The 12,763-nt window shown below is 47.3% G+C and overlaps 1 protein-coding gene across 1 annotated transcript in view; it reads left to right on the forward strand.

Moving 5' to 3' along the window:
* PI4KA (phosphatidylinositol 4-kinase alpha) overlaps window positions 1-12,763 on the forward strand; it is a 145,449-nt gene that overhangs the window by 112,487 nt on the left and 20,199 nt on the right. Inside the window, exons 39-43 of the mRNA XM_056531869.1 lie at window positions 52-245; window positions 6,848-6,938; window positions 7,018-7,185; window positions 7,378-7,431; window positions 8,957-9,077. Coding sequence (XP_056387844.1) covers window positions 52-245; window positions 6,848-6,938; window positions 7,018-7,185; window positions 7,378-7,431; window positions 8,957-9,077 — 628 coding nt within the window. The remainder of the gene's footprint in view (window positions 1-51; window positions 246-6,847; window positions 6,939-7,017; window positions 7,186-7,377; window positions 7,432-8,956; window positions 9,078-12,763) is intronic.

Raw genomic sequence — 12,763 nt, forward strand, 5'->3', positions numbered from 1 at the left:
CTTCAATAGATTTCTTACTAAATTCTTTTTCTTTTTTTTAAACTTTTCTAGGCCACTGAGATTGATCGTCTGACAACATGGTACAACCCCCTGTCTGCTCCTGAGTTGGAACTGGATCAAACAGGAGAGAACAGTGTTGCCAATTGGAGATCTAAGTATATCAGCCTTAGTGAAAAGCAATGGAAAGACAATGTTAACCTGGCCTGGAGCATTGCTCCTCATCTAGCTGTTCAGTTACCATTAAGGTGAATGTTTCTTACACTTGGATAAAGTTGCTTAATCATGAATGCCTTTTTTATGGAGTAAAGGGGATTGTCCTGACAGGCTTTAGTGAAGACTAGCTTACTGTGGACAACTTTTTATAACATACAGTATTACAGGAAAATGTATTACGTAAAGTGAAACTAGGTTATGGTGTGGGCGAAAAGAAGTGAAATGAGGTATCACTCATATGCAATGCTCCTTCTTCATATGAATATTCATTTGCCTAGTCATGTGAGAGCCTGTGGCCACTTGAGCACTCTCCTATTGTAGCAGAGCCGTTATTGAAAGAGCTTTATTGTACGTTCAGTCATACAATAAATTACAATCACACAAAGCATGATGGTACAATAAACAGCAAAGGTTCCCTAAGCTATACATCGCACATCATGCTACTCTAACACTCCGCTCATTCCTGTAATAGAAAAACACAAGAGATCGAAAACCAAGACAATACAATCTGTGATCGGGGTAGGGGCGTGGGCTATGGGGCGGGGCTGGGGGGCGTGGGGTAGTGGGTGACTATGTGGGGGTAGGGAGGGGGCAGATAACAGGGCCAAACTGCTGGGCTGTATTTTCAAGGAGACATGGGGGAAGGAGAGAGGTCTTCACTCCTCTTCTTCATCGACGGCCGAGCTGTCCAAGATGGAATAATCTTTGAGCAGGCTCCTGATGTACCTGCAGCAGTCCCTGATGGACATGTTCTCCCTGTTGATCACAAGGCGGTTCCTGGCAAGCCACACAGCGTCCTTAAAACAGTTCATAAGGCGCCAGGCCTCCTGGATAGCCTCCACGTCGTGGGTCCCAGGGAACAGACCGTAAAGCACTGAATGGTACGATAGGCAGTTCCTGGGTACAGAGTCTCTGAGTTCATGTTCCAGGGCGTCCAACAGACCCTGAGCAAAGGGGCGCTGCCAAAACATGTGCAAAAATGTTTCCTCCCTGTAGGGGCACCAGGGGCAGTACCGGGTTCTGCACAGGTCACGGGCATGCATGAATGACCTGAGAGACAACCCTTCCTTGATGGCCATCCACGACCAGTCCTTATGTCCATTGGTAAGCCGCTTTGAGGCCACATTAGTCCATACAGTCTCTGCAGTGGCTGCAGGGAGCCCCGGAATAGTCTCCAACAAGTCCTTAGCTCGGATTAGCTTGTAGATAGTCTTTGGCTTCCACAGGTCGGGCTTCAGACCCTCCAGCTGGTGTTCCCTCACGAACCGGACAACATCCCCATAGAACCAGGGAGTGTTCCAGTTGTAAGGGATGGAGCTGTCCCACTTGTCCCAGCCCAGCTGTCTCCAGAGGGGCATGAGGAACAAGCGAGACATGGACCTGCCCGCTGAGCCAGTCTTTTCAACAAGAGACTGCTGCACGCTGACGCATGAAACGGAGGCCCTCAGCAGAGTGGGGATATTGGGTACTTCCTTCCCACCCTTGCGGGGCTCCTTATACATCACAGTCCGCTTGACTCTGTCCATATTGCCCCAGATGAAGCAAAACATCCGGGTGATGGGTGATGTCCGGGTGATGTCCTTGCAAACGGTGGAATGGGGAGGACAGGCCTGTGCGGTATATTGGAACACAGGAAAAACTTCACTCCGCAAGACAAGTGTTTTGCCCTCAATCAAGAGCTTTCTGGAGCTCCACAGTCCAATCTTAGAGTTCATCTTTCCTAGTCGGTCTTGCCAATACTTGAGGGCCGCTCCTTCCTTGCCAAACCAGACTCCCAGAATTTGAATGAAGTCTGGTTTAACAGTAAAGGGGAAGGGTGGCGGAGGAAGCCAGGTGCAACTCCCCGAAGAGCATGGCTTCCGACTTCCCACAGTTGACTTTTGCCCCTGAAGCTTTGCCGAAGTCCTCGCTGGTCTGGACAAGTGCAGTCACCGAACGCTGGTCAGCGCAGATGACGATCACGTCGTCCATGTAGAGCAAGCACTTGACCTCGTAGCGATCTGGTCCTGGTGCGGGGATCCCTCTGATCTCTCCATTCTGCCAGATAGTCTCAGTGAAGAGCTCTATTACACAAACAAAAAGAAGAGGTGAAAGAGGACAGCCTTGTCTAACCCCTGAAAGTGGATACAAATAAGAAAAAAACACCTTGGCAGCAGGCGCTCAGGAGGGAGGGAAATACAATGTACATTGTATACAAGAACATTGTATTTCCCTCCCTATTCCCTATAATGGATTTCTATAAGTGTTTTACAGTACAATCATTTTGCTATGTGGATGATGACCTCTCACCTTTGCACCATCCTCCATCTTGTTTGACAATTATCATGCCTATTTAAATCCCACATGTTCTATGCTGTGTATGTACTACAGTCAATCTGATGAAGGGGTAGTTTCACCCCGAAACGAGTCATTGTTTTATTGCTGTACATCAAATAAAGTTGCTGCACTTTGCCACTTTATGACCTGAGTGTGACCACTTCCGTTGTAATCCTGAACGCCTGCTGCCAAGGTCGTTTTTTTCTTATTCGTATCCAGTTTTACAGGACATCATCCAGCTGCACCTGGGACCTTTGGGCTGCACAGATCCACACCATCTTTAATAACCCCATATGGGGTGATATGCATATTTCCTATATGCTCAAGGTGAGCGGCTAATTTATAGAGCCGGAAATCCCCCCTCCTCCTATCTAGGGTAACGCACAGGTGCCGCCTTACGGTCTCTCTTTCTCCCCCCCCCCTTTCTACAGGTAACCCCTGAAAGGATAGAAAAGGGGTTAGTCTTCCAGCCGTTCACCAACACCGTGCTGTAAATATCAAAGTACATGACGTTAACAAAAGAGCAAAACATCTTCCCCAGACCTAGCCCGCACAAAGCCCTGCCCATGAATGCATGGGAGACACGGTCAAACGCCTTCTCCTGATCCAAACTGACCAGGGCGGCGCGGGCACAACGGTCCTGGATGTAATAGACCGTGTCTCTCACAAGGGCAAGGCTGTCAACAATCCTGCGACCAGGAATGCCGCAGGTCTGGTCAGGATGGACGATCTGCCCGATGACAGATTTCAGCCTGTTGGCCAGCACCTTGTAGTCCACGTTCAGGAGAGAGATGGGACACCAGTCCAAGACAACCCCCATCACCTCCTCCCTGCCCCTCCTCATGTGTCCGGTCTCCTCTCATAGCTCAGTCAGGGGCATGTGGCCAGCATGGAGCTTCCTGAAAAAGAAAGAGTTAGACTTCTCACCCTTCTCCAGGTTCTCCACCTTGGAACGAAAGACGATTCGCTTGGATTCCTCCTCAAAGTGCCTTTTCAAGCTCTCTTTGGTCTCCTCCAGCTCCTCCCTGACGTCCCAGCCGCACTGGAGCAGGTCTTGCAGTGACCGCAGCTTGCGCTGCAGCCTCCTGAAGTCCCACTTCTTCTCACACGCCTGTTGTCTGCCTTTTGCCTGAACAAAGCAACGAAACTCGACTTTAACATATTCCCACCAATCGCTGATGCAGTTAAACAGACATTTGTCACTACGCCATACAAGGTACGCATCCCTATGTTCCTCCATGACCTCCCTCTGCTCCAACAGGGCACAATTCAACTTCCAGGAGCCTGGGTCAGGTGGGAATCCATGGCCCAGAGTCCACCAAAATCGAATGGCCCTGTGGTCAGAGAAGAAGCAGGGGACCATAGAGTATGACACCTTTCTGACTGCTCTTGAAGTGAAGATGAAGTCTATCCGAGAACGGAGCAAGCCATCGAGGCGGCTCCACGTATAGTTTACAGAGCCGTTCCCAATGGACCCAACAACGTCCTGCAAGGATGCCTCTGTCACCATCTTGATCAGCAGCTTAGATGTCACGTCAAGATTGGCGGATGTGCCAGAACTGCGCCCGTCCATCTCAATGGGGCAGTTCAAGTCCCCACCCAACACTACTGCCCTAGTGGTGGCGAGCTGAGCACGCAGGGCCTGGAGAACCTCCAGTCGGACATTCTTCTCAGGGGAGGGATACATGTTGATGAGCCGCACGGGCTCACCCACCCAGGAACCGTCTGCGACGAGAAGTCTGCCACAGATGAGCTCCTGGACGGAATCAAGTGCAAAGTTTCCTCCCCTGATCAGGATGGCCACCCCGCAGACTTAGTCACCCCCACCAGACCAGTAGGAAGGGCCGTGAGACCACCGCCTGGCCAGATGGTTGTAAGACCTAGAAGAAGGCAAAGCACATTCCTGCAGCATGTAAACATCACACCTCTAAGAATGTAAGAACAGTCTGAAATCTAAACCTCACATTAATGCTAAAGATGTTAAGATCAGCCATGGGAATAAAAAGAAAGGTTAGTTCAGATACTAGTTACCACTTCGGTCGGGCGGATCCTCTTCTCTGGTGCCTGTCAGCTCCTGTGGCTTCTCATAGCACCCTTCCAAGAACACGTTGTAGACTGGATTGGCCGGTGTGTCCAAGATTTCCTTGACCTCTGGGTCCTGCAGCAGTTCCTCCATAGACTGTGCTTGGACTTGCTCCACTTGGACCTGCTCCATCTCCTCCTCTTCATCTGAAGCTTGAGGGTTCTCGCAGGCCTCAATGATCTTTCTCTTGTAGGACTCAGCTAATGCATTGTCCCTTCCTTTCCTCTTCCTCTGTATGGTACCTGGGGGAGGAAGCACAGGAAAATCCTCCAAAGGGCGGGCACCAGCAGCTGGAGGGGGGTTAGGTGCTGCTGCGCCAGGAGAGAAAGGAGGCTGGGTGGGGCAGGTGGCGGAACACAGCGACGGGGCGGGCAGGGGAGGATGGGGCAGGGGTGGGCCGGGATGGGAGGCGGGAGGGACGAGATGGGGCAGGGGTGATGGCTTTTGCCTTCTTAACCTCCTTGGTCGGCTTGGCCATCTGTGCTGCTGGCTCCGGAGCTGGGGCTGGCTTTGGTGCTTTCGCTGCCACAGATGCCCATGTTCTCTCCCTCTGGGGGAAGTCCTTGTAGCTGTGGGCCGCCAGTCCGCAGAGGTTGCAGGTCTTGCTCTTGGGGCAATCCTAGGTCGTGGGACCTGTCACTCGGCAAAACCTGCAGGCATCTTCCTTACAGTCCTTACCCTCGTGGCCCATCTTGCCACATCTCCTGCAGGTCTGCGGCATGTCCGGGTAGAAGATAAGTCCTGTGCAGCTGCAAGAAGAATGTCGGTGGCAGGTGCTGTAGTCCATCTGAAGAGGCAAGGTTCTTGTTCAGTCTGATGACTACAGACCACTTGCAGGGCCAGTATCCGAGAGAGTTCAGGATGCAGGTAGGCTCCCTCACCATGGTGCAGAAACCGCTTCAGGAATGTCGAGATGTCCTTGCCTGGGGTGTGTGGGTTCCGCATTGAGTCCTTCACCCGCCTCTCCTCTCTTTGAATAGGGCAGTTGCCCACAAAATGAGAGAAAGGGCATTCGGGACTCGCCGCTTTTACCGCCTCCCAGTATCTTCTATCTTCCAATGGTGGCAAAGGTGATGTAGAAGATTCCAGACATGAAGGTTGCAATTCCAAGGGTGTCAGCCGAGGAGAAGCCTTGATCCGCCAGCATCTTCTTGCAGAACACGTCGTGGGACATGACCGGCACCCTTCCGTCCACAGGCTTCAGCTTCAAGGCAACAGTCTGCCTCATCCAGGGCTCCAGGGCTGGAAGTTCTAGGTTGGGGATTCTGCCGCCCTTCTGCCTTGCTGTGGTGGAGGTTGAAGCTTGCTGTGGTTGGGGCTGGACCTCCAGGCCTTGCCCTGCAGCCTCCTGGGTTAACTTGCTGGTTGAGACCATGGCTTCTTCCAGCAGGCTCTTTCCGCTTCCTTGCTTGTGAAGAGTCTTCACATGGTCTTCTTTCCCGGGTGGGAGGAGCTATGCAGATCCGGTCCTGGTGGGAGGAGCTATGCAAATCATCTCCAGAGGCAGCGAGTTTCTTCGAAAAGATTCTGCGCTGCTTTCGTCTTCGCCGAAGTTACGGAATTCACCGCCGATTCCCTTCTTCCAAGTTCTTTGTCGGCTTCTTCTGTGGCTGCAGTGTTCAAGATCTTCTCCTTCTTCAGATGTTCCGAGGCAGGCAGGAGATGATCTTCAGGTGGTATGCTCTCGAGAATTGCGGTTCTAAAAAGAATGAAAAGTACTGCAATCGTACTACGCCCAATCTCTACCACAATGCTGGGAGTTCTTCAGATCGCCTTGGTCATCATGGTATCTCCCTTGCCAGGTAAGTATTGTAGCAGAGCCCAGATACTGCTCTTCCAGGTGTAACTAGGGAGCAGCGCCCGCGCAACAGGAGAATGCTCACGTGGCCGCAGGCTCTCACATCACTAGGTCGTGAGGGTCAAAACAAATTAATATTCATATGAAGGGCGGGCATTTTGCGGCAAAGGGGAGGCAGGGAATCTTGGCAAGCCGGCTACCTGCCTCCATTGCACACTAAAGACGGTAATGGAAGGCCATATTTTCTGAACGGCTAAACCATTTCCTGTAAGTGATACCTCATTTTACTTCTCTTCACCTGCACTATAACCCAGTGTATTGGGTTTAGTGCAGGTGAACAGCCTGTCCGTTTCTCTTTAAAAAGATGAAAGTATATATTGTGTCCTCTCTACTGTTTCTTTATTTCCGGTAATAAAAGCATAATCTTTTATTTGCAGGTTTAAAAACACTGACGCTATTGCTGGAGAAGTGACCCGGCTCGTGAGACTGGATCCAGGTGCTGTCAGTGACATTCCAGAGGCAATCAAAGTGAGTGAAGAAAAAGGCAGACGTGTGCCAACTTCTCAGCATTTTCTTTTGAGCTTTGACAAATAATTTTGTCTTACAGTATCTGGTAACCTGGCATACGATAGATGCAGATGCTCCTGAGCTTAGCCATATTCTGTGCTGGGCACCAACGGATCCACCTACTGGACTGTCTTATTTCTCCAGCATGTACCCTCCACATCCACTAACTGCCCAGTATGGGGTCAAAGTACTGCGATCATTCCCTCCGGTATTTACTTACCCTTTGTTATGCATGTTCTTCTTAATTGGCTTTTATCTTCAGCGCAGAGTCTTTCTTTCCCATATTTTTTCCCCTTACTATGTCCCTACTTTTTCTTAACATACTCAATATTTAGCTTTTTTCTCTTTGACTTCTTAATTTGCTCTTTTTGATTGTTTTTTTGTTTCTCTTAATTTTCAGGATGCCATTCTTTTTTACATTCCACAAATAGTCCAAGCACTGAGATATGATAAGGTGAGTTGCCAATTGATCCTGATGAATAAACAGAAGTGAGATAAAGAAAAAATACTTCAGAATTTGTATAAATATATGTACATAATTTGCATTGGAAAAATGTATATCCTACTACAAACTAGTACTTTGCTACTTTTGCTGCTTTTTTCAGTATTCTAATTGTGCTTTTTTGTACATAGCAGACTACCACTAAACCTTATATCTATTAATGTGATGAGGATTTTGAAAGAAGTAGTGACCCTGTCACATAAAAAATGCAGTAAAGTCTGCAGACCTCACGTTATAGAGTAGAAGGAGATAAGCAGATTGATATATAGTTTTGTGGGAAAAGTTTCAGAATAACTTGTCATTTATTGAATTAGATATCATTTCATTATGGGTTATATACTCAAGTGGGTTTTCTTACTCGATGAGAAAAGATTTACACAAATAAATGACAAGATATCCTGCAACTTTTACGACAAAAATATATATCAATCTGCTCATTTTCTCCTGCTTTAAAACACGATGCCTGCAGATTGGACTGTGTTTTCTGTGTGACAATTTAGTGTATTTCTAGCTTAAAGGGGTTATCCAGGAAAAAAACTTTTTTATATATATCAACTGACTCCAGAAAGCTAAACAGATTTGTAAATTACTTCTATTAAAAAATCTTCATCCTTTCAGTACTTATGAGCTTCTGAAGTTAAGGTTGTTCTTTTCTGTCTAAGTGCTCTCTAATGACACGTGTCTTGGGAACCAGCAAGTTTAGAAGCAAATCCCGATAGCAAACCTCTTCTACTCTGTGCAGTTCCCGAGACAAGCAGAGAGCACTGTTGCCAGACAGAAAACAACAACTCAACTTCAGCAGCTGATAATTATTGAAAGGATTAAAGGGGTACTCCGGTGAAAACCTTTTTTCTTTTAAATCAATTTAAATTAAATGTTTTCTGTGTGACAATTTAGTGTATTTCTAGCTTAAAGGGGTTATCCAGGAAAAAACTTTTTTATATATATCAACTGACTCCAGAAAGTTAAACATATTTGTAAATTACTTCTATTAAAAAATCTTAATCCTTCCAGTACTTATTAGCTGCTGAATGCTAGAGAGGAAATTCCTTTCTTTTTGGAACACTGATGACATCACGAGCACAGTGCTCTCTGCTGACATCTCTGTCCATTTTAGCAACCGTGCATAGCAGATGTATGCTAAGGGCATCATGGTGGCTTAGTGGTTAGCAGTGCTGCCTTGCAGTGCTGGGGCCTTGGGTTCAAATCCCACTAAGGACAACAATAAATAAATAAAGACTTATTATTATTATTATAATGTCAGCAGAGAGCAGTGTGCTCGTGATGTCATCAGAGAACATTCCAAAAAGAAAAGAATTTCCTCTGTAGTATTCAGCAGCTAATAAGTACAGGAAGTATTAAGATTTTTTAATATAAGTAATTTACAAATATGTTTAATTTTCTGGAGCCAGTTGATATAAAATACCCCTTTAATTTCTGTGTGGATTTGATGGTAAATAGTCTTTTGTCCACTCAGATGGGTTATGTTCGGGAATACATTCTGTGGGCAGCTGCTAAGTCCCAGCTATTAGCTCATCAGTTTATCTGGAACATGAAGACCAACATTTATCTAGATGAAGAAGGGCATCAAAAGGATCGTAAGTAATGTTTACCTTAGGAGATTTCCTTACACTTACGCTACACTACAAAACTTTGCATACATAAGCAGTTCAAGTGACTATGTATTACATTTTGCAATGTATTTTTTTTAAAGAAAAAAAAAGCTTTTTTTTCACTTATCATCCTAAACTCAACATTTACTCTATTAAAAAAAAATATATTAAAAAAATGGTCAGATACATCTGGAGCCAGATCAACTCTGTATCAGATTACAGCTACCTTTAGAAGTCTATTGAGAGGGGAGAAATGTTTAACTTCAACCAAGTGCTTGATTCACAGCTTAGAATGCTCAGTTTTGCCCTACAATGTTTTATGCTGCATCTCCAACTTCTGATGGTGTGCTATAGAGATTAAGGGGAGCAGAATCTCTTTGTGTGTTTGTGTGTGTGTGTGTGTGTGTGAAGTTTATGGAAGACATCGTAGCAACTAGTGTTTACCTACTTGACCAGGGACAACTGATACAAGAGATTAGAAAAAATGCCATGTATATGAAATGGGCAGAAATAGTGATGCTCCTGATGTGCACACACTGAGCAGCTAGTATGCTTTTAAGACTAGGTTGGTATCTTGCAGATTTTTGTCGTTCTAACCTTAGGTTAAGGGGCAATGTCTAGTCTTGCTTTTTTTTTTTTTTTTTTTTTTTTTTAAGAAGCAACATCCAAAACAATATTCCACATATACTTTAGATACCTTCTATGTTTTGGGTTCTGCAGTTTAAGAGCTTCTGCACAACTGTATATTGGTAACTGCTGTTTATATAGATGCATAGTATTTGATTAGTATCTCTTAAAACTATAGATTAAGCTTGGACTCATATTCATGGTGGTCTAGGGAATGTTCTTTGGGGGAAGGGTGTGGATGCTTTTGTTGTGGAGGTGGGGAGGGTTTGGGGGGATTTTGGGGAATGGGGTTTGTGTTTACTTTGTATTGTAAATGTTAAAAGCTTATTAAAAAAAGATCTGATAAAAAACTACTATAGATAGAGTATGCTGTTTAGGATCTTCAACTATTGGACAGAGTGGTTTCACAGAGCACCCCTGACTATGGAAAACCTGTCCTGTCCTGCATTATAAAGACCTGTTATTGATTTGAATGGGCAGCTTGTAGTAATTTCACCTGTGATAAAGACCAGTTTTGTCTAAAGCAGAGAACCCCTTAAAACAAAATAATTTTTCTCTGTCGCTCTTCATTGGGGGACACCTATACTGATTGGTATATGCTCTTGCCACTAGGAGGCACTGACACTAGAAAAAGAAGTCTGCTCCTCCCTGGCAGGATATACCCGCCCACTGGTAGTGAGGTAATCAGTTTTAGCTAGTGTCAGTAGGAGGTAAGACACAGGTTTGGGAGCTCCCCAGACCTGGTCTTTTTTTTATTATTTTCTAGTTAGGTTTGTTTCTCCCTTTTCTTTCCCTTTTTCAGTTTTGGGTTCAGGAGCATGGTGCTACCTGTTCCCCATATGCGATAAAGGGGCACAGACATAGAGTATGTACTGTCAACCCCTTCTCGCCAACGGCCAGTGCCTGGAGGATGTACCCCACTGCCCCTGCTCGCCCCGCTATCTTCACCTGTTACGATTCAATGTGGCCAAAAGCTGGTTGAAGATGCCTGGGTGAGTATGTCTAACATCCTCCCCACCCCCTTCCCTTCTGTACTCCACTAGGGTTTCTCCATCATGAGGTTTCTTTTCCCCAGCGCCGGCTCTTCAGCTGCCATTACATGTGGCTGTGCTGGGCTAACCTTGTGGCCTCCTGTTCAAACTACTGGCAGCCCCAGCAATCCTCAACCCCCGCCTGCCCTCCGCTTTTAACCTGACAGGGGGTAATCCTAAGGATTATTGGGGGTTGTCGTTGGGGGATATCCCTGACATTTTTTATTGGGGCTCTCTGGTGTGGGGGCTCATTCTTTCGCCGCACAGAGGCATATATAGACAACCGGCACTCCTGCCGGCTGCCTTTTTCACTGCCCGCACTTTCACTTTCCTTTCTTCTGCGTCATTATGTGCCTCTCATGCTCTGCCCCTCTCCCTCACCTTGTTCCCGGGCCCGCCATTTGGCTGCGGCATCTCCCAGCAATGCGCGTGATATCCGCTGCTCCCTGCTCGGCAGGGGTCGTGGGTGCTCCATCGGCAGTTCTCGGCCTTTCTCTCTTGGGGGTCCAGCGGGTTCTGGCCTTGGGGTCACTTCGCAGCTCACTGCTTCCTACGCTCTTTTTATTTACAAATAAAAAAACAAAATCTTTTGATTCTCAGTCCATGTTTTTCCCTTCCTCTTGTGGCCACTCAGTAGATTGCAGCACCTGGTCCCTTTCTGGTCCCTTGTTTGGCTTCCCATTGTGGAGGCAGACAGCTATTGCAGTCTTTTGATGTCTGCTTTTTACCAGTTTAATCTTGCTGGGTTTCCGGTCTGGGGACCATATATTAAATGTTATTTTGGGGGGGCCGCTTTAATATTTGCTTCCGCCTCCCTGTTTTATCACCTGAAGAGCTCAGGGATATTTCTGCCATGACATATCTGCCGTGCCCACAGCCGCATTCCAGCCCCTTCCCCAAGGTGAGACACTGGTGGGATGCCCCTGCAGATGCATCTGCATTCTTGACCTTAGCTGAGGGCCTTTCCCAGGTGTTTCGTTCTTGTGTCTTTAGACATCAATTATTCACTTTGTGATCTTTATTCCTGGGAGGGTGCTGGGAAACTGCAGTGGAATCAATTTTCTCCCACAGGTCCTTTATAGGTCTTCGGAATCTGTGGCTAGTGTACTGAACCCCCCACTTCTACTGCAATGTTTTCAAGAACGTGTTCCTACGTGGAAATGGAGTGGACCCAATACCACAGACAGTGGTCTGCGTGGTTTCCTCTGCCGCCAGTCACTCATCACATGGCTGCCACATCCAGTTGAAATTACGGCTCCCCAATGCTAACAAGTGGTGTCCGAAGGAGTGACCCGCCGTGTACAATGGATTTTGTGCAGGGCGACGGGGATACAATCCACGGCTCCTTAGGCTCCCCTGATCTCCCAGGATGGCGGGCATATTATCCATGGCCCCAGTCCTCTGAGTCCCTCCATATGCGACAATAGGGCTCCAGCACCTGGGGGTTTTCTCTATTGATAAGCCAGACTGTTGTCTGCTCGGTTTCTGCTGCCACTGGTCTCCCATTATGGGGCTGCCGCATGCTTTGCTGGAGTTCCTGTACCCCTCCTCTAATGTAAGGAGTCCAAAAGGGTGTTGTTATAGGTACAAGGCGACCCTGTGCCAGTAAGCTGGACAGTGGTCTTCATAGTCTCCTACACCTCTAGGTCGCCCTTCAGGAGTTACGGTCCCACTGCTATGGCGCGGTGTACGAAGAAGTGACCCTACGTGTCCTATCGACCCTTTTCAGGGCAACAGGGATGCAATCCAGGGCTCCTCAACCACCCCTGATCTTCCAAGGTGATGGGGATTCTATCCACTGGGCTACCACGTGCTTGGCAGTGTTTTCCTTACCTTTCTGCGTGGGAGGACTCTGGATGAGGGTTCCTGCAAGTGCACAGGGATGATGGCAATCAGCCAGACTTTGTCTGCATGGCTTCCGGCACCACCAGGTCGTCCATCGGATCAGCCGCACTCCGGTACCCCACTTTCTGTGGGAGGGTCCGAAGTAGTGATCCTGTGTGTTCAGGAATC

The sequence above is a fragment of the Hyla sarda genome, chromosome 1 (genome assembly GCF_029499605.1).
Source record: "Hyla sarda isolate aHylSar1 chromosome 1, aHylSar1.hap1, whole genome shotgun sequence".
NCBI lineage: Eukaryota > Metazoa > Chordata > Amphibia > Anura > Hylidae > Hyla > Hyla sarda.